Source organism: Mustela lutreola, chromosome 5 (genome assembly GCF_030435805.1).
Source record: "Mustela lutreola isolate mMusLut2 chromosome 5, mMusLut2.pri, whole genome shotgun sequence".
Taxonomy (NCBI): Eukaryota; Metazoa; Chordata; class Mammalia; order Carnivora; family Mustelidae; genus Mustela; species Mustela lutreola.
The window spans coordinates 57,254,123-57,276,927 of NC_081294.1; the positions used below are offsets into that span (position 1 = coordinate 57,254,123).

General features: G+C 37.0%; 1 protein-coding gene across 1 annotated transcript in view; it reads left to right on the top strand.

Moving 5' to 3' along the window:
- Positions 1 to 22,805, top strand: part of LOC131831877 (teneurin-2-like) — a 377,156-nt gene that overhangs the window by 284,777 nt on the left and 69,574 nt on the right. The window contains exon 3 of the mRNA XM_059174247.1: positions 18,262 to 18,561. Coding sequence (XP_059030230.1) covers positions 18,336 to 18,561 — 226 coding nt within the window. The 5' untranslated portion in view covers positions 18,262 to 18,335. The remainder of the gene's footprint in view (positions 1 to 18,261; positions 18,562 to 22,805) is intronic.

The window sequence follows — 22,805 nt, forward strand, 5'->3', positions numbered from 1 at the left end:
ACAATGGCCTGTATTGCCCGTAAAACTGAATTCTTATCTTTCAATAGTTACTCTGAATATAAATGAGCTAAATGCCCCAACCAAAAGAAACAGGGTATCAGAATGGATTTAAAGAAGAAGAAAACAAACAAACAAACAAACAAAAACCAAGACCCATCAATATGCTTTCTGCAAGAGATTCATTTTAGACCCAAAGACAATGCAAGCTTGTGCAGCTGCTCTGGAAAACAGTATTTGAGGTTCCTCAAAAAGTTGAAAATAGAACTACTCTACAACCAAGCAATTACACTACTGGGTATTTACCCTGAAGATACAAATGTGGTGATCCCAAGGAGCATGTACACCCTAATGTTTATAGCAGAAATGTCCACAAGAGCCAAACTATGGGAAGTGAGAATATATATTATATTATATTATATTATATTATATTATATTAATTATATTATATATAATAAAAATGGAGTATTGTGAAGCCATCAAAACTCCCCAAAATCTTGCCATTTGCAATGGAATGGATGGAACTGGAGGGTATTATGCTAAGCAAAATAAGTCAATCAGAGAAAGACAAGTATCATATGATCTCACAGATTTGAGAATTTGAGAAACAAGACAGAGGATCATAGGGGAAGGGAGGGGAAAATGAAACAAGATGAATCCGGAGAGGGAGACAAACCATAAGAGACTCTTAATCTCAGGAAACAAACTGAGGGTTACTAGAGGAGAAGGAGGAGTGGAAGGAATGGGGTGGCTGGGTGATTGACTTTGGGAACGGTATGTGCTATGGTAAATGCTGTGAAATGTTTAAGACTGATGAATCACAGACCTGTACCCCTGAAACAAATAGCACATTATATGTTCATAAAAAATACATGTTTATCCTACAGTAAAACTGTAGACCACCCTCACCCTTGGCATTTGTACTGTTCTGGATGAGGCTGCTTGTTTTTTGGTTTTGGGTTTTGTATTTTTTTTTTTGTTTTGGTTGGTTGGTTGGTTGGTTTTTTTAAATGCCAAAGTCTAATAACAGGGGAGGCCATCATGCTTATGTATGAAATAGAATTTAGTCAAATAAAGATTTAGGGTCACTTAGCATAAATAAATAAATGAAGGAAGGAAGGAAGGGTGGGTGGGCTCTGGGGGGAAAAAAAACCCACAAACAAACAAAACCCCAGGATCAGATATCCTCTCACACTGATCAGAATGACAATCAAAAAGACAGTAAGTAACAAGTGTTGGAAAGGACATGAAGAAAAAAGAACACCCATGCACTGTGGGAGGGAATGTGTATTGTTGTGTCTACTATGGAAATGGTATGAGGTGTCCTCAAAAAATTAAAAATAGAACTACGGTACAATCTGTTCCACTTTTAGATATTTATCCCTTCCCCAAATGAAAACACTAATGCATAAAGACACATACACCCCTTTGTTCATCACAGGGTTATATACAATAGCCAAGATATGGAAGGAAACTAAATGTCCCTCAGTTGGTGAATAGATGAAGAAGCTGTGATGTACATACACAATGGAGCATTACTCAGCCATTTGCAACAACATGGATAGACCTAGAGGGTATTATACTAAGTGAAATAAGTCAGACAAAGCCAATGACTTATGACTTCACTATATGTGGAATCTAAAAAACAGAAACAAGACTCATAAAGAACAAACTCATGGTTACCAGAGGAGTGGTGGGTAGGGGTAATAGACAAAATTGGAAATTAATTGCAAAACTTGTTTCCAGAGTGACTTTGCCATTTCATATCAGCAGTGCATTAGTGATCCAGTTTTTCCACATCCTTGTCACCAGGTCATCTTGTTACTTTTTTACTTATTCTTTTTAATTTTTTTTAGCCATTCTGACAAGTCTGTAGTAATATGTCATTGTGGTTTTAATTTGCATTCCTCTAATGGCTAATGATGAACATTTTTTAATGTGTTTATCATTCATATGTCCTATTTAGTGAAATGTCACTTCTTATCTTTTGCCAATTTTCTAATTGGATTGTTTGTTTTTTTTTAACAGTTGATTTTGAGAAATACTTGTGTATTCTCAATACTTATCCTTTATCAGATTATGCTTTGTGGGTAGGTTCTCTTAGTCTGTAGATTGTCTTTTCATGCTCTTAACAGGATCTTTTTCAGAGCAAGTGTTTAATTTTGATGAAGTTCAATTTATTAATTGTTCATTTTTTAGATAATGTATTTGATGTGAAGTCTAAAGATTTCCTCCTTTCTACTCTCCAAGTTTTATAATTTTTTCTAAATGTTTTCTAAAAGTTTTATCTTTTATATCTAATCACCATATCCATTTTTAGTAATTTTTGTATTAGTAAGAAAAGAACTCAATTTTCTTTTTTGTTTGTTTTTGCTTCTGCTTATTGATGTCCAACTATTTCAGCACCATTCATTGAAAATGCTACCTTACCTCTGTCGAATTGCTTTGCATTTTTAAAATTAGTGGAGCATATTATCAGTGGGTGTGTACCTAAGTTCTCTATGGTGTTTTCTTTATGTGATGTCTTGCTGCAAGTAACACACAGGGTTGATTACTGCAGCTATAGAAGCCTTAAATTGGGTAGACTGATTCCTTCCTTTCTTCTTATGGAAAAAAAAAAAAAAAAAACTTTTAGCTATTCTATTTCCTCTGCCTTTCTATATAAACTTTAGAATAAGCTTGTCTATATAAATTTTTTTGCTGGGATTTGATAGGAACTTCATTCAGTTTATATGTCAGTTTGGGGAGAATTGATTTTTTGTTTGTTTGTTATGTTGATTCTTCCAATCTTTAAACATAATTTGTCTCTCCATTTATTTATATCTTTAAAATCTTTCATCAGAGTTTTGCTATTTTCACCATGTAATTTTTGTATGTGCTGTTAGATTTCTAAGTATTCCTCTCATTTAAAAAAATATTAGAAATAGTATTGTTTTGCTTTCTGGCATCTGTGTTTTCATTGCTAGTATACTGAAATGCAATTCATTTTTTTTTTATTGTGTTTGATGAGCCAACGTATAGTACATCATTAGTTTCTGATGTAGTGTTCAAGGATTCGTTAGTTGCGTATAACACCCAGTGTTCATCACAATGTGTGTAATCCATTTTTCTTTTTGTATGTTTATCTTGTATCCTGTGACCTCGTTAAATTAATTTATTCTAGAAGTTTTTTGGGGATTTCCTACATAGAAAATCATGCCATCTATAAATAGGGACAGTTTTGGGTTTTTTTACCTTGTAATTTTATTTTATTTTATTTTATAAACATATATTTTTATCCCCAGGGGTACAGGTCTGTGAATCACCAGGTTTATACACTTCACAGCACTCACCAAAGCACATACCCTCCCCAATGTCCATAACCCCACCCCCTTCTCCCAAACCCCCTCCCCCCAGCAACCCTCAGTTTGTTTTGTGAGATTAAGAGTCACTTATGGTTTGTCTCCCTCCCAATCCCATCTTGTTTTATTTATTCTTCTCGTACCCACTTAAGCCCCCATGTTGCATCACCACTTCCTCATATCAGGGAGATCATATGATAGTTGTCTTTCTCTGCTTGACTTATTTCGCTAAGCATGATACGCTCTAGTTCCATCCATGTTGTCACAAATGGCAAGATTTCATTTCTTTTGATGGCTGCATAGTATTCCATTGTGTATATATACCACATCTTCTTGATCCATTCATCTGTTGATGGACATCTAGGTTCTTTCCATAGTTTGGCTATTGTGGACATTGCTGCTATAAACATTCAGGTGCACATGCCCCTTTGGATCACTACGTTTGTATCTTTAGGGTAAATACCCAATAGTGCAATTGCTGGGTCATAGGGCAGTTCTATTTTCAACATTTTGAGGAACCTCCATGCTGTTTTCCAGAGTGGCTGCACCAGCTTGCATTCCCACCAACAGTGTAGGAGGGTTCCCCTTTCTCCGCATCCTCGCCAGCATCTGTCATTTCCTGACTTATTGATTTTAGCCATTCTGACTGGTGTGAGGTGATATCTCATTGTGGTTTTGATTTGTATTTCCCTGATGCCGAGTGATATGGAGCACTTTTTCATGTGTCTGTTGGCCATCTGGATATCTTCTTTGTAGAAATGGCTGTTCATGTCCTCTGTCCATTTCTTGATTGGATTATTTGTTCTTTGGGTGTTGAGTTTGCTAAGTTCTTTATAGATTCTGGACACTAGTCCTTTATCTGATATGTCGTTTGCAAATATCTTCTGCCATTCTGTCAGTTGTCTTTTGATTTTGTTAACTATTTCCTTTGCTGTGCAAAAGCTTTTGATCTTGATGAAATCCCAATAGTTCATTTTTTCCCTTGCTTCCCTTGCCTTTGGCGTTGTTCCTAGGAAGATGTTGCTGCGGCTGAGGTCGAAGAGGTTGCTGCCTGTGTTCTCCTCAAGGATTTTGATGGATTCCTTTCTCACATTGAGGTCCTTCATCCATTTTGAGTCTATTTTTGTGTGTGTTGTAAGGAAATGGTCTAATTTCATTTTTCTGCATGTGGCTGTCCAATTTTCCCAGCACCATTTATTGAAGAGGCTGTCTTTTTTCCATTGGACATTCTTTCCTGCTTTGTCGAAGATTAGTTGACTGTAGAGTTGAGGGTCTATTTCTGGGCTCTCTATTCTGTTCCATTGATCTATGTGTCTGTTTTTGTGCCAGTACCATGCTGTCTTGATGATGACAGCTTTGTAATAGAGCTTGAAGTCCGGAATTGTGATGCCACCAACATTGGCTTTCTTTTTCAATATTCTTTTGGCTATTCGAGGTCTTTCTGGTTCCATATAAATTTTAGAATTATTTGTTCCATTTCCTTGAAAAAGATGGATGGTACTTTGATAGGAATTGCATTATATGTGTAGATTGCTTTAGGTAGCATAGACATTTTCACAATATTTATTCTTCCAATCCAGGGGCATGGAACATTTTTCCATTTCTTTGTGTCTTCCTCAATTTCTTTCATGAGTACTTTATAGTTTTCTGAGTATAGATTCTGTGCCTCTTTGGTTAGGTTTATTCCTAGGTATCTTATGGTTTTGGGTGCAATTGTAAATGGGATTGACTCCTTAATTTCTCTTTCTTCTGTCTTGCTGTTGGTGTAGAGAAATGCAACTGATTTCTGTGCATTAATTTTATATCCTGACACTTTACTGAATTCCTGTATAAGTTCTAGCAGTTTTGGAGTGGAGTCTTTTGGGTTTTCCACATATAGTATCATATCATCTGCGAAGAGTGATAATTTGACTTCTTCTTTGCCGATTTGGATGCCTTTAATTTCCTTTTGTTGTCTGATTGCTGAGGCTAGGACCTCTAGTACTATGTTGAATAGCAGTGGTGATAATGGACATCCCTGCCGTGTTCCTGACCTTAGCGGAAAAGCTTTCAGTTTTTCTCCATTGAGAATGATATTTGCGGTGGGTTTTTCATAGATGGCTTTGATGATATTGAGGTATGTGCCCTCTATCCCTACACTTTGAAGAGTTTTGATCAGGAAGGGATGCTGTACTTTGTCAAATGCTTTTTCAGCGTCTATTGAGAGTATCACATGGTTCTTGTTCTTTCTTTTATTGATGTGTTGTATCACATTGACTGATTTGCGGATGTTGAACCAACCTTGCAGCCCTGGAATAAATCCCACTTGGTCGTGGTGAATAATCTTTTTAATGTACTGTTGAATCCTATTGGCTAGTATTTTGTTGAGTATTTTCGCATCTGTGTTCATCAAGGATATCGGTCTATAGCTCTCTTTTTTGGTGGGATCTTTGTCTGGTTTTGGGATCAAGGTGATGCTGGCCTCATAAAATGAGTTCGGAAGTTTTCCTTCCATTTCTATTTTTTGGAACAGTTTCAGGAGAATAGGAATTAGTTCTTCTTTAAATGTTTGGTAGAATTCCCCCGGGAAGCCGTCTGGCCCTGGGCTTTTGTTTGTTTGGAGATTTTTAATGACTGTTTCAATCTCCTTATTGGTTATGGGTCTGTTCAGGCTTTCTATTTCTTCCTGGTTCAGTTGTGGTAGTTTATATGTTTCTAGGAACGCATCCATTTCTTCCAGATTGTCAAATTTATTGGCGTAGAGTTGCTCATAGTATGTTCTTATAATAGTTTGTATTATTGTTGATGTGTTTCTTTGATTTTGTTATTAATTGGTTTATATAGTTGGCTGCTCCCACGTTGGGGGCATAGATATTTAAAATTGTTAAATCTTCTTGTTGGACAGACCCTTTGAGTATATGTCCTTCCTCATCTCTTATTATAGTCTTTGGCTTAAAATCTAATTGATCTGATACAAGGATTGCCCCTCCTGCTTTCTTCTGATGTCCATTAGCATGGTAAATTCTTTTCCACCCCCTCACTTTAAATCTGGAGGTGTCTTCAGGCTTAAAATGAGTTTCTTGGAGGCAACATATAGATGGGTTTTGTTTTTTTATCCATTCTCATACCCTGTGTCTTTTGACAGGGGCATTTAGCCCATTAACATTCAGGGTAACTATTGAGAGATATGAATTTAGTGCCATTCTATTGCCTGTAAGGTGACTGTTACTGTATATGGCCTCTGTTCCTTTCTGATCTACCACTTGTAGGCTCTCTCTATGCTTAGTGGACCCCTTTCAAGATTTCCTGTAGAACTGGTTTGGTGTTTGCAAATTCTTTCAGTTTTTGTTTGTCCTGGAAGCTTTTAATCTCTCCTTCTATTTTCAATGATAGCCTAGCTGGGTATAGTATTCTTGGCTGCATGTTTTTCTTGTTTACTGCTCTGAAAATATCATGCCAGCTCTTTCTGGCCTGCCAGGTCTCTGTGGATAAGTCAGCTGCCAATCTAATATTTTTACCATTGTATGTTACAGACTTCTTTTCCCGGGCTGCTTTCAGGATTTTCTCTTTGTCACTGAGACTTGTAAATTTTAATATTAGGTGATGGGGTGTGGGCCTATTCTTATTGATTTTGAGGGGCGTTCTCTGAACGTCCTGAATTTTGATTGTCGTTCCCTTTGCCATATTGGGGAAACTCTCCCCAATAATTCTCTCCAATATACCTTCTGCTCCCCTCTCTCTTTCTTCTTCTTCTGGAATTCCAATTATTCTAATGTTGTTTCGTCTTATGGTGTCACTTATCTCTCGAATTCTCCCCTCGTGGTCCAGTAGCTGTTTGTCCCTCTTTTGCTCAGCTTCTTTATTCTCTGTCATTTGGTCTTCTATATCACTAATTCTTTCTTCTGCCTCATTTATCCTAGCAGTGAGAGCCTCCATTTTTGATTGCACCTCATTAATAGCTTTTTTGATTTCAACTTGGTTAGATTTTAGTTCTTTTATTTCTCCAGAAAGGGCTTTTATATCTCTCGAGAGGGTTTCTCTAATATCTTCCATGCCTTTTTCGAGCCTGGCTAGAACCTTGAGAATTGTCATTCTGAACTCTAGATCTGACATATTACCAATGTCTGTATTGATTAGGTCCCTAACCTTCGGTACTGCCTCTTGTTCTTTTTTTTGTGTTGAATTTTTCCATCTTTTCATTTTGTCCAGATAAGAGTATATGAAGGAGCAAGTAAAATACTAAAAGGGTGGCAACAACCCCAGGAAAATATGCTTTAACCAAATTAGAAGAGATCCCAAATCGTGAGGGGGGAGAAAGGGGATAAAAAGAGGTTCAAAAAGGAAGAAAGAAAAAAAGAAGAAAAAAGAAAAAAAAAAGAATTTAAAAAAAGACAACAAGAAAAATATAAAAAAGAAAATATATATATATTAGATAAACTAGTTAAAAAACGTTAAAAAAGCAAAAGGTAAAAGTTAAAAAAAAAAATTTAACCAGAAGGCGAGAAAAAAAAAAACAAAAAATGAAAAAGAAAAAAATTAAATTAACTGCAAGACTAAAAAAAATCACAGGGAAAAAGCCATGAGTTCCGTGCTTGGCTTTCTCCTCCTCTGGAATTCTGCTGCTCTCCTTGGTATTGAAACCGCACTCCATGGTAGGTGAACTTGGTCTTGGCTGGATTTCTTGTTGATCTTCTTGATGAGGGGCCTGTTGTAGTGATTCTCAAGTGTCTTTGCCCCAGGCGGAATTGCACCGCCCTTATCAGGGGCCAGGGTGAGTAATCCACTAGGTTTTGTTTTCAGGAGCTTTTGTTCCCTGAGCGCTTTCCCCAGAGTTCCGGAGGACGGGAATACAAATGGCGGCCTCCTGGTCTCCCGCCCGGAGGAGCCAAGAGCGCAGGGCCCCACTCCTCAGTGCGCCCTCAGAGAACAGCGCCCAGTTACTCCCGTCTGCCTGACCTTCGGCCGCGCTCCGAGCTCACCGAGCCTGCGACCGGTTCAAGGTAACACCGAGCTGCGAGCTTACTGTCCTCTCTGTCTCTGTAGCCGGCTTTCCGGTTCCAATACCCGCAAGCTCTGCGACACTCAGACACCCCCGATCCTTCTGTGACTCTGCGTGACCTGAGGCCACGCTGACCTCGTGTGGGCCTCGCCCCGGTTTAGCCTCTGGAGTGATGTCCCTCAGCGGAGCAGACTTTTAAAAGTCCTGATTTTGTGCGTGGTTGCTCTGCCGCTTGCCGTGAGCCGGCCCCTCCCCCCGGGGTCTATCTTCCCGTCGCTTTGGATTCACTTCTCCGCCGGTCCTACCTTTCAGAAAGTGGTTGTTTTTCTGTTTCCAGAATTGCTGTTCTTCTTCTCTTCGATCTGCGATGGATTTTCAGGTGTTTGCAATCTTTAGATAAGCTATCTAGCTGATTTCCGGCTAGCTGAAGTAGTCTCAGCCTGCTACTTCTCCGCCATCTTGACTCCTCCTCCAAATAGGGACAGTTTTATGTCTTCTTTCTGCTCTTTAATTTCCCATTAATATGTCATTGCACTGGCTAGAAGTTCCAGTTTTGAATAAGAGTGAGGACAGCAGACATCCTTGCCTTGTTCTCATTCATAGGGAAATGACTTTTGTTTTCACCATTAGTGTAATATTTGCAGTTTTTTGGTTGTTAACTCTTTATCAAGTTGAAGAAATTTTCTCTATCCCTATTTTTCTGAGAGTTTTTATCATGAGTAGGTGTGGGTTTTTGCCATATGTTTTTTCTACATCGATTGATATTATTATGTGATTTTTCTTCTTTAGCCTGTTAATATGGTAGATTACACTGATTGATTTTATAATGTGAGAGCCATTCTTACACCCCCAGAATAACCTTATTTTGTTATGTTATATAATATTTTTATATATTACTGGATTTTATTTGCTAATGTAAGGATATTTGCATATGTATTAATGGTGAAATACCGGTCTTCAGTTTCATTTGTATTTATTTACTTGTTTTTGTTTTTTGGTATTGACTTTGTCTCATTTGGCTATTATGGTAATAGTAGCTTCATGAAATGAATTGTCAAATGTTCTCTCCTCTTTATTTTCTGGGAGAGATTTTGTAGAACTGGTATTAATTCTTCTTTAAACATTCAATAGGATTCTCCAGTGAAATCATCTGGGCCTGGAAATTTTGTGTGTGTGTATGAGTTTTAAAAATTGCAATTTAAATTTCTTTAATAGTTACAAGATTATTCAAATGCTCTATTTCATATTGGGTGATTTGTGATACCTAGTTGTTTGAGAAGTTGATCCATTTCATCTTAGTTTTTAAATTTGTTTTTGTAGATTTCTTCGTGGTTTTCTTTAACAGTCTTGTTCATGTCATCAGGGTCTCTAGTGATCTCCCATTTCATTCTTGATACTGGTAATTCGTGTCTTATTTATTTATTTATTTATTCTTTTTTAAGCTTGCAAGAAATTTGTCAATTTCTTTGAATTTTTCAAAGATAAAACTTGTCTCATTGCTTTTCTGTATTATTTTTCTGTTTTCAGTTCCACTGAATTTGGTCCTTTATTATTTCCTTCCTTCTTGCTTTGGGTTTTTTTCATTCTTTAGATTCTTGACATGGAAGTTTAGATTATTGATTTGAGGTTTTTCCCATTTTCCAATGGATGTTTTTAGTTCTGTATGTTTCCCTCTGGACACTACTTTTGCAGTTTCTCATAAATTTTGATATATTTTTATTTTCCTTCATTTTAATGTATTTTTTAAATTTCACTTGAGATCCTTCTTTTACTCATGAATTACTTAGAAAAGGGTTGTTTAGTTTTCAAGTGTTTGGAGATTTTCTTATTATTTTTCTGTTACTGATTCAGGTTTGATTCCAATATGCTAAGAGAACATACTCTGATTTCAATTCCTTTAAAATTTTTAATTTTTGTTTTATGGCCCAGGCTGTGTTCCCTCTTTTTTTTTTTTTTTTTAAAGATTTTATTTATTTATTTGACAGAGAGAGATTACAAGTAGGCAGAGAGAGAGAGGAGGAGGAAGCAGGCTCCCTGTTGAGCAGAGAGCCCGATGTGGGACTCGATCCCAGGACCCTGAGATCCTGACCTGAGCCGAAGGCAGCAGCTTAACCCACTGAGCCACCCAGGCGCCCTGTGTTCCCTCTTGATATATGTTCCATGGATACTAAAATGGAATAACACCCTTTGTTGGGAAGACCCTGTTGGTTGATGGTGTTTTGGGGATTCTTATATATCCTTCTTTAGTTTTTATCTAATTGCATTATCAGTCAGTGGGACTCCAGTGTTCAAATTTCCAGCTGTAATTTTGGATTTATTTTTTTTTTTAGTTCTATCTTTTTTACTTAACATATTTTAGAACTCTGTTTTTGGTGCATACCTATTTAGAGCTCCTGTTTCTTCATGGAGGATTTATCCTTCTATCACTATATATTTTCCTTCTCTGTCTCCACTAATTTTCTTTTCTGTAAAGTCTACTTTATATGGTATTAACATAATCCCTCTTGCTTTCTTTAATGTTTGTATTAAATATAATTTCCTTAGTTCTACTTTCAGTATGCCTACACTATTATATTTAAAGTGACTTTCTTAGTGACAGCATAGAGTTGGGTCATATTTTTTAATTTAATTTTTAATTTTAATTTAATCTGCAGGTCTCTGTTTCTTAATTTGTGTGTTAAATGGTAATATAATTATTGCTATGTTAGGGATAAGGCTGCTGTTTTACTCTCTGTTTTCTGTTTATTCTTTCATTTTATTTTTATTTATTTTTTTAAAGATTTTATTTATTTATTTGGCAGAGATCACAAGTAGGCAGAAAGACAGGCAGAGACAGAGGGGGAAGCAGGCTCTCTGCTGAGCAGAGAGCCCAATGGGGGGCTTTATCCCAGGACCTTGAGATCATCACCTGAGCCGAAAGCAGAGGCTTAACCCACTGAGCCACCCAGGTGCCCCTCATTTTATTTTTTATTCCTCTATTTTCTTCTTACTTTCCTGTGGGTTATTGAACGTTTTTTTGAACTCCAGTTTGATTTATCCACAGTGTTTTTGAGTACATCTCTTTGTATAAATCTTTTTGTTGTTACATTATGCCTACATATCTTATCATAGTTAACTACTTTCATCACTTTACCAGTCTGAGTAAATTGTGGAAATCCTTCCTCCTTTTATCTTACTTTACCCTCCCTAATCATAATAGAATGTTGTAAATATGTTCTCTGTATACATTCAGAACCTCATCAGTGCTGTAATTTTTACTTCAATCACCAAAAATAATTTAGAAAGCAGAAAGCCTATTGTGCATATTCATAATTTGCTTACCATGTTTTTTCTTCCTTTCTGATTTCTCCTTGTATTATTTCTGAATTTTCTCCTTTTATTGTTTCCTTTCTGTTTTAGAGAACTAACTCTTTAATCTTGTAGAATTAAGTCTTCTGGTGATAAAGAATCTTAGTTTTCTGTTTGTTTCCAAGCATTAAAAATTTTTGTTTTGTCTTTTTTTTTCTCTTTTCTTATCTATTCAGGATCCAGTATAGTTAACATACAATGTTATATTCATTTCAGGTATACAGTATAGTGATTCAACAATTCCATATATTACCTAGTGCTCCTCAAGATAAGTATACTCTTAATCCCCTTCACCTATTTTATCCACTCCCCCCACCACCCCTCTGGTAACCATCTGTTTTTTCTCTATAGGTAGGAGTCTGTCTTTAGTTTCTTTCTCTATCTCTTTTTTCCCTTTGTTCATTTGTTTTGTTTCTTAAATTCCATGTATGAGTGAAATAGTGTAGTTTTTGTCTTTTTCTGGTTTATATTGCTCAGCATTTACTCTCTAGATCCACCCATATTGTTGCAGATGGAAAGATTTCATCCTTTTTTGTGGCTGAATAATATTTTCCATTACATATATACATACATACACACATTCCATTATATGGTGTGTGTGTGTGTGTGTGTGTGTGGAATGTGTGTGTGTATATGGCATGTGGATATGTATGTGTGTGTGTATATACACACACACACACACATATATAATGTTATATGAAAATATATGGTATATATGATGTATATATGTATATATACACACCACATCTTCTTTATACATTCATCTATCAGTAGACATCATTTCGGTTGCTTCCATAATTTGGCTGTTGTAAATAGGGCTGCAATAAACATGGGGTGCACAGATCCTTTCAACTTAGTGTTTTTGTATTATTTAGGTAATACAGTTGCTGGATCATAGGGTAGTTCTATTTTTAACATTTTGAGGAACCTCCATATTGTTTGCTACCGTGAGCAAATCAGTTTGCATTCTCACCAATAGTTAACAAGGATTCCTTTTTCTCTACATTCTCGCCAACACTTGTTTGTTGTGTTTTTGATTATAGCCATTCTGACAGTTGTGAGATGTTACCTCATTGTGGTTTTGATTAACATTTTCCTGATGGTGAGTGCCGTTGAGCATCCTTTCATATGTCTGTTGGTTATCTATATGTCTTATTTGGAGAAATGTCTGTTCATGTTTTCTGTCCATTTATAATTAGACTTTTTGGGTTGTTTTTTGTTGGTGGTATTGTTTTAGTGTTGAGTTGTAACAATTCTTTATATATTTTAGGTACTAACCCTTTGTCTGATATGTCATTTGGTAAGTTATCTTTTAGTTTTGTTGGGTTTTTTTTTCCTTTGCTGTGTGGAAGTCTTTTATTTTGATGCAGTCCCAGTAGTTTATTTTTGCTTTTGTTTCCCTTGCTTCAGGAAACAAATCTAGAAAGATGTTTTTGGGGCTGATGTCAGAGAAATTACTGCCTGTGCTCTCTTCTAGGATTTTTATGGTTTCAGGTCTCACATTTAGGTCCTTCATCCACTTTGAGTTTATTTTTGAGTATGGTATAAGAAAGTGGCTGAGTTTCATTCTTGTACATGTAGCTGTCCAATTTTCCCAGCACTATTTGTTGAAGAGACTGTCTTTTCCCCTTGCATATTCTTGCCTCCTTTATCAAAGACTAATTGACCACTGACCATAAATTATAGGTTTATTTCTGGGCTTTCTATTCTGTTTTATTGATCTATGTGTCTATTTTTTTGTTTTAAGAAACTTTTTTTTTTTTTTTTTTTAATTTAAAGAGAGAGAAAAAGGGGAGACAGGAAGAAGAAGAGAAAGAATCTTAAGCAGGCTCTACATGCACTGTGGAGTCTGATGTGGGGCTCTATGTCATGACATTGAGATCATGATCTGAGCCCAAATCAAGAGTCAGATGCTTAACCAACTGGACCACCCGGACACTCCTCTATGTGTCTATTTTTGTGTTAATACTATACTGATAAATTATCTTAGTATTTTTCCTCATCTGAGTTGCCATGTTTCCTCCTTCATTGTATAAGATTAATTTTACTAGATGTAAGATTCTGGATTAAAATTTCTTTTTTCAGCATTTGAAAACCGTTGTGCTATTTCTTTCTGACTTTCATGGTTTCTGATGAGAAATCCATTTTCATTTAAATTGCTTTCCTCTGTAGGTAAGATGTTATTTTTCTTTCACTGCTTTCAAAATTTTCTTAAACTTTTCGGAAGTTTGACTATATGCCTTGTTATGGATACATTTGGATTTACCCCATTTCGTGTTTGTTCAACTTCTTAAATGAGTGGTTTTATGTATTTTGCAAATTTGGATGTATTCAGCTGCTTCTCAGCCCTCTCTCTTCTTCCTTTCATTCTGAGAATCTGACATAACCATAGGTCATTTGTTATCATTCTACAGGTCCCTGTGGCTCTTTTTCCCTAGGCTATTTTTTTTTTTAATCTGTTGTATAGTTTGAGTAATTTCCATTGTCCAATTTTCAAGTTCACTTATTCTTTCTTGTATCCCTCCATTCTGCTCTTGAGCCCATCTATTGAGTTTTTCATTTTAGTTATTTATCGGTTCTAAAAACATACCTCAGAGTCTCCTTTACATTTTTATCCATTTACTGACATTCTTATCTTTTAATGAGTGTCTAGTTTTTCATTTGTTTTAAGTGTGCCCATAATTGCTCACTGAAGAGTTTTATGATGGCTGTTTTAATGTCTTATGTCAGATAATTCCAACATCTTGTCATCTCAGTGTTGGCATCTATTTTTTTTTTTCCCATTCAGTTTGAGATTTCGTAGTTCTTGGTATATGACAGGTTGTTCTGTTGTTGTTGTTGTTGTTGTTGAAATTGAGACATTTTGGGTATTACGAGATTCTATGTCTTACTTAAGTTTTCTGTTTTAATTGGTTTCCTCTGACACTGCTCTGTCAGAAGAGAAATCCACCTCATTCCTACTAGATTAGAATAAAAGCCCTGGTTCCCCACTCAGTCTCTGCCAATACCTCAGGGCAGGGAGCTCCTTATTAGAAGCTGGTGTGTACAGAGGAGGTGGGGGAGTTCTGGTTCCCCAGTTGGCCTCCACTGACACTTCACTTGGTGGTTAGGCTATGAGTGCCTCGTTAGCCCCAGTGATACCAATATCTAGTGATCCTGACAACTACCAACAAGAGGCAAAGTGACTGGTTACCACTGGAGATAGTGAAACTCCTAACTCCTCACTAGGCCTCCTCCTATACCACTCCAGCAAAGGAGAGTGGCATCTTGTTTTACTACTCCATGGGAGTGGAAGTCCAAGCTTCCTATTAGAAGAAGATGGCCTCGTTATTTTCTGGAAGAGATGAAAATCCTGGCTCCCTTCTTAGCCTTTCCTGAAACCACTGTTTGAGATTGGGAGGCCTTGTCACCTCAGCAGCTTGGAAATCTAGGCTCTCCACTTGGCTTTTGCTGGTGACGGTGGGACTGGGACTATAGGTTTTTCCATGTTGTTTGGCTAGAGGGAGATTGTTACTCTTAAACATTTTCTTTCTTGTTATACTGCTTCTTTGTTCGTCCTTTGGCTAGAGGAAGCCTGCTTTTGTTGGAGCTTTTGTTGTCTGCACCTATTGATATTTCTGGGTTGCCAGTGTCTTTAGCTCCAACTCTGAGATATATAGGGCAAAAAGAAATCTCAGAAACTTGCGTGGGTCCTAAAGGCCCTAGTTGATCTGCTCTCTCTTTCCACCTTTCATATTTTTCTCATATTTGTTTTATATATAATATCCAGGGGTTTTAGTTGTTCCTAGTAGGAGGAATAAATGTTTATTACATCTTTCTGGAAGGACAAATTTCTGGACTACCCGAATTTTCATGATAAGCTGGAGATCAAGATTGTAATATAAATTCTCCTATTTTGTCTTTTTTATTCTTGAAAACTAATTTTTAAATAACAAGGAGTCTAAGTGCAGAATGTCTTTTGGCCAACAATCAGGGTACTCTGCTCAGTTCATTAAAAAAGTAGCTTTCTCTGACCAAGATTTTGCATTTTTTTACCTCATTATGTATAAACTTCTATCATTTTTCCAGAGATGACATTGCTGACAAATTTAACTATCAAGGGAATAGATAAAAAAGAGGAATTTAGTAAAAAAAGAAAATCACTGGACAACCAAATTAGATGTCAAAATGTCTATCCACTATAGGTCTTGTACTTTATGAATAGGTAATAAGCCTTTAGGCCCCCACTTAGAACATGATTTTTTAAAAATGTATGAAATAAAATCACATACCCACACACAGAAAGTCAGCCCACTTTCTAAAGCACAATACAAATTAAAGGAGATATAGAATTTTATAAGTCAGGAACACTAAAAACATAAAGTAAAAACTTACAGTGAAGCAGGAGAGAGAAAATTATAAAATTCACTCAAAACACCCAACTTCCCAAAGAAACACTGTGGCTCTTCAGTGTTGGTGTACACAGTCTTATATACATTTAATAGGGGGTGAAGGTCTTCCTTTATCTGTGTGTAGTTCAGTATTGGTATTTATAATTAGAATTTTGAATTCTAGGGGCTTATATTATTATTGCCACCCTCTGTCTTATGCACATCTGTAACTACTTAGTTAAGAAAAAAATTTTAATTATTTTAGAGGGAAAAAACCTATTTCTTATAGAGTCCCTACCACATGTTAGACAATATATTAGGAGCTTTACCACAGTAACTGTTTTAATTTTTATGAAAAGTTTATGAAGTAGATTCTGTTATGTTCCATATTCACTGGTTGAGAAATTAAATTTGGAAGTCCAGGACTAATTTTACAAAAACTCTGGCTAGTCAGTAACCCTGGTAAGGTTGGCATCCAGTTAAGGTTTCAGTGGTCATGCTCTTAACCAACCTGTAATATGAATTCTAAAATGTTGAGATCACATGTTGTAAACTAGGAAAGGTGACTTTTGGCATCTAGTAATTGCATTAATGTTAATACTTGGATTAGCTGTGCAGTAGCAAAAATTTCCAGGTCAACACTGAGTATTTGTGTCCTTCAAGCAGGTCCTGAGATCCTGACTCATAACTCGCAAAGATGCTTCTCAGCCTCCTGAGTCAGGAACTGTACGTTCTAGGAAACTAAAGATTAGCTCTTTTATGAATGATTATGGTAGCAGTTCCACTGTGCTTGATGTCCACAACAGGTGTACCCTCTTTTTGATTGCCAATTTTCAAACAAAATTGTCCATGATTATGAGCAGTACTTGAAAAAGTGTACAAGTAATATAAATCAGGAGGATTCATGAGATCCAAAAGGGACTCTTAGTATAAGAAGACAAGGGAAGATAACTTGGCTTCTGCCATCTTGAGACAGATGCCATGCACATTGCTTTGCATACAGGCTAGTTATTTGGTTTAAATAGGCATTCCATTATAATGTGGTAGATGGCCAAAGAAGAGCAGAGGAGTTCACCACAGATCTGCTCACCAAATATTTTCTGACATATTGAGGAGGCTCTGGGTTGTATTTTCCATTTTAATTAAATTTCCTATTTGTCCATTCTGTGTAGGCCCTGGCCCTATGATCCATGCTATTTTGCATGGCCTGTGAAATCAGGAAGAGCCCATCATTTGAAACTTGGAGGCATCTAAGTGATTTTGTTGTATTTGCTAGGCAGAAGGCTAGTGTTTTCTGAGTTTGGGACACACTTTCAGACTCAGGGTGTCAAGTGACAGACTGAGGGGCTCTCTGGTTGCCAGTTAATATGTTAAAGAGGTTCTTTCCCATCAGTTTACCCATTACATTCAGTACTCTTCCCCATTTTTCTTTTCAGCAGTGGATAGCCCAACAGTGAAGCCCAGTAGGCTCAGGTTGGTCATCAGGTGGTTGTTCCCGTTAGACCTCTTGTGAGCAGGATCTCCTGTTGGTAGGTGACCAGGGAAGGAGCCACCTGTAATTTCAAGACACAGATTTGCAAAGGAAAGAAAACTGATTAGGAGTTTTCTCAATATAAATAAAGAAATAAAATCTTAAATATCTCAAATAAGTAAGTAAAATCTTAAAAAACAATCGGAGGAAGATTGTTTGCATGTCAGGAGTGGCTTATGTTACTATTCTCCAGACCCAGCTAGGCAATTTTATATTAGCCAGATGTGACTTGGTACCATTGCAAAGCTTTAGTAGCATATATGTGTGCCTCTGTACAACTTTCTTTTATTTTTATTTATTAAATTTTGATATTTGCTTTACCCCAACTTCTCTATAGCAAAAAGAGAGTGCAATTAAAGTTGGGTAAAATCAGTTTTGCTTTGAACCACTTCATAGTAAAATCTTGTATTAGTGACAGACTTATGTCATTTGTATACATATAAGAAAATCAAAAGATGAGTTATTTTAATACTTTTTTTTCTCAAAATGTATTAACCAGCCAAATAATTAATTTACTGTATCCAGTTGTTCTATTGAAGCTGATTGTTTAAGTATGCATTAAACATTTGCAGAAGAGATTGTGCACTACTGACCAAATTTCCTTTTCATGTTTTTATCTGAGTCAGAGCATGAGTCAGAACTGAAGGCAGCATTTTTTATAATCACAGTCTTGTTCTTTTTCTTTGATGTTTTTAGGTGGCAAAGTGACAAGTGCCAAAACTCAGGCCTCACTTTTCTAAAAGTGTCGACTTTCTGCCAGACCCAGAATAATGGATGTGAAGGACAGACGACACCGGTCTCTGACCAGGGGACGGTGTGGCAAAGAGTGCCGCTACACAAGTTCCTCCCTGGACAGTGAAGACTGCCGCGTGCCCACGCAAAAGTCCTACAGCTCCAGCGAGACTCTGAAGGCCTATGACCACGACAGTAGGATGCACTATGGAAACCGAGTCACAGACCTAGTTCACCGGGAGTCAGATGAGTTTCCAAGACAAGGTAGGTAGAGCTGACCCCACTGACTTGCTCTGAGCCTCCTTACATTCTTGCACTATTGCGCGTCGATCACTGAGTTGGTAAAAACTGAAAGCAAAGCTTGCTGGCATCATCTGCCCTTTAGAGTTTAGTTTAAGACAACAATTCTTTTATCGACCCATAGCAGAATCCTGTGGGAATGACAGAAGTGCCTCTTTTGTCCTGAATGCTGAATTCCTTGACAATTTGGTGGTTGTTTTGGAGCCCCACAATAGTAGGTTTTGATAAATGTAACATAAGGCAAAGCTTTCGCTCATAAGGGGTATTCCTGAGACCATTATGAATCCCTGTCCCGAGGAACACAAAAGTATCTGTGGTTTTTAAACTATTTTTCTTGAATCACATACACAGACCTCCAAGAGCTCGAATTTCTACTATTTTACACATTAAGCTTCTCAGTCAGATTCTCTTTGAACAAATGGTATATTGATTAAAACCTATTTGAACCTCCCCTATCCTGTGTAATATATAATTTCTTTCCTCTTCAGATGTGGTGTTAATTTTGTGTATGCATTTGTCTTTTTGTATTTCAGAGCATAGGTGAACTGATGTATATTATTACCCAATTCCACATATATCATTCTCCCTGTTACTTTCACCAAAACTTATTTTTCTTTCAGTATTTTGATTTCTTTGGGGAGGAGGATATTTTTCTCAAGCACTAACAGTTGGCATTCTCTTCATATCCAATATCCATGAAGAAGTTTTTTATCACTTGTCAAGGGTTGCTGTAAATGTATGGACATGTAGACTAAAGCACAAACAGTGCTGAGAGGCAGTATGGCAAGGTTGACTTGCGAGGTCCATGTCTTGTGCTTTGTGTACCAGCCATGTGTGATTTACATGAAAAGCTTAGCAAACTTACAAGAGAATGCACAGAAATACAGGGAATGAACTGGGAAGTGTTCACTCTTCCAGTGCCAAGATTCCAGGCCCTGACTGCTAGGTTATTGGCTCATTTGTTTGTAACATTGATTCTTTATTTCTTGTTTCATGCTCCTGTTCCTGAATATTGCAACTAATTCAATTCCTCTTGAGATACTTTAGCTGTGTCTCAGTTCTTTCTGGCTCTATAACAAAATACCATAAATTGATGGCTTATAAACAATAGAAACTTATTTCATATAGTTCTGAAGGCTGAGAAGTCCAAGATACATGTACTAGCAAATTTAGTGTCTGGTGAGAGCTAGCTTTCTGGTTCGTTGACAGCTGTCTTTCTCTGTGTCCTCACATAGCTGAAGAGGATGGGGGGGCGCTCTCTTAATTGTCTTTTATGAAGACATTAAACCCATGACTCAATCACTTCCCCAAAGCCCCACCTTCAAATACCACTGGAGATTAGGTTTCAATATAAGATTTGGCGTTGGGGTGGTGGTGGGGGTGTAGGAAATCACAAACATTCAGTTGATAGCAGCTTGGAATTCCATTCCTGGTGGAAAACACCACACACAGGTGGAAAACACCACACACATGTATTCTCTATGCGCGCGTGCGTGCGCATGCACAGACACACACAAACATACACATCTGTAGTCCATTGTTTGTTATAAAAACATGTTCTCCTATGCTCCCAGTTAGCCTAGCTCCGAATTTTATACTTAACAGTGTATTTTTTAAAAATCAGCAGAATACTAAAAAAATAAACATTTTTAAATTATTTTTAAAAAATTATACTTAACAGAATATTTTTAAAAAATCAATAGCTAAAATACTATTTCTCCTGCAGTTGTAGAACCTTGCAGAATACAGTTTTTATTTAATCTACACTCTCCTGTTCTGAGTTATCTTCATGTAAATAAAACATACTTCAAACAGGGGGAGGGTTGCTTGAAAATTGTTCTGTATCAAATGTCTTTGATCTGTGAGTAACTTCAACAGTTGTTTTACTTCACTGCGTTCCTCTCCTGACCCCAAAGTGTATGAGTGAGAATTGGGCTTAATTAATTAAGGGAGTGTTTAAATTTCAAATATAAAGTATTAGGACACTTGTTATTTCCTAGAGTGTCACTAATACAAGGCTCAAATATTTTGAAAGGTGATGCATGTTCAGCATGGTTGAAAACCTTTCATTTTCTACTAGATTTTTGGTTTTATTTACAGTGTTGCTGCATACATTTTTGTTTCTTATGATTTTCTGCTGAAATGTTGAGCCTTCTTCCTAAGTCTCTTAAAGGTGCATCCTGGTTTCTGGATCATTGTGCACTGAACTGTAGATCCCAGATTATTGTTGAATTGTGGATTGTCCTGTCACCTTTTCCCTTATTAATATTTACATAAAATGAAACTGAATGCTTGGGATTTTATGTTCAAATATACCTTTTTTCTTCCTGTTTAATCTTGTTCCTCTCCATTGATAATAATGGAAGTTGCTTGGCCATATCAAACCCATAGCTTTGCAATTAACAATTCACACATGCCGTGTGTTGTTATTGAGCCCATATTTGTTTGTGTAATGTGTTTGCATGAATTAAAAACTGCAGGCCAAAAGTAGAAATGAAAAGGCATTGGAAAGTATTTGCATATGCAAGTGCAGTTCCTTCTGAAGACATCTATGAATTTATGCATGAAAATGTAGTCAGAGTCTGAGTGGATCTACTTTGATGGGTTCTAAAATTGAATTCAGGAAGTAAATAAGCACATATTTAAGGAGAGGAAGAGCAGGAGATACAATCTGGCAAGCATCATAGTCAATGTGAAACTTAGCCACCACAGAGAGGGTTAAAACAAATTTTACTCTCAGGAATAACAATAATTTTTAAATGTCATGCATTTCCCATTTTATTTTCTTATTCATGAAATCAAAGAGCAGGATCATCTCAGAACTTATTAGCCTAGAGGTACATTAGCAAGGATCATAGTGGGATCATCTCCTGTGGTATTCTTATTTAAAACCCAAGACACTGATCATAAAACAAACATGCTTCTCACATTCAAGCAAGTTTGGCAAACACGGTTGGATGACTCTCCAGATGCTCAGAGTGGAAATGAATTGCCAGCTTACTAAAAGTGATGTGGGGCCAGGGTCAGACCCTGTCCAGTTCCCCTGTAAGTATCTGCAAGTATCAAATGTTGAGAACCTGCCAGATCCCAGCAGGAAAGAGAGGCTGAGTGTTCCCATGGGAAGCTTATGGAAGTTCCCATCAAATTATACCTTCTTTGCCTGCTTTCAACCTAGGATCAGCCTCTGCTCCTAAGAAGAGACAATGCAAATTACCTGTCTGGCCTCTATTATGCTGGGTCCTCCTGGTGTGAAGGGAGAAAATTGCTGACCCTAGGTCTGTGGCCATTGGAGTAATTAGTAATTAGTAAATGACTAATGCTGCACTGAATAGCATCCTAGTGGTCTGAGAGTTAATGCACCTGACAAAAGTGACCAGTAGTCTAATCCCCGGTCAGACCCAGCCTCAGTCTAACGTGTGAAATAGATACCACTTTGAATAATGAAGGTCAGGCAAATGCCCAGGCAGATTGTATAAGCTTGTTCTTGGGGACCCTGAAGTAGGGTATAGAGCAGTGTGATACGCAGGACATTCCCCCATGGCTTGCGAGCCTCAAGTTAGATTTGAACTCTGCTTTTGTATTATAATGTGTCTGTGACTCTGGTCTACATTCTGTGTTTCACTAGGATTAGTACACCATTTTCAGATGTAATTAAACAAGAACAACAAAAGAATAATGGCCAACATCCATTGAGCACTTTCTATATGTCAGGTGTCAGTCTAAGCATTTTGCTTATATTAACCCAGGGGAATATTCACAACAGAGTTGTGAGGTGGGTTCTGTTATTACCCCTTTTTGCCGGATAAGGAAACTGAGGCACCAAGAGATTAAATAAATCATTCCAAGGCCACAAATACAGGAATTGGTGAAGACAAGTTTTAAATCCAAAAAGTTGAATGCAAGAGATGTGTCTTGAACTTGAACTACTGTGTTTGATCCCCTCCTGAATAAATAAATAAACAAAAACAAGCCATTAAAGCCCACGTCACAGGCTATGAAGTTCGGTATATAAACCTTTATGGCATCAACTTCTTGAAACACTTCTTACTGTAGGAACTGCACTTGTTAACTTGAATGTCCCATGAGAACTACCACCAGCACTGCTGATTTCAATTCCTATGCCTACCCGTTCGCCTCCATTTCCACAACTGTCTCAAACTCCCTGCAGGCATTTCTACCTACAGTAGTTCTCCACAGCCACCACTGTA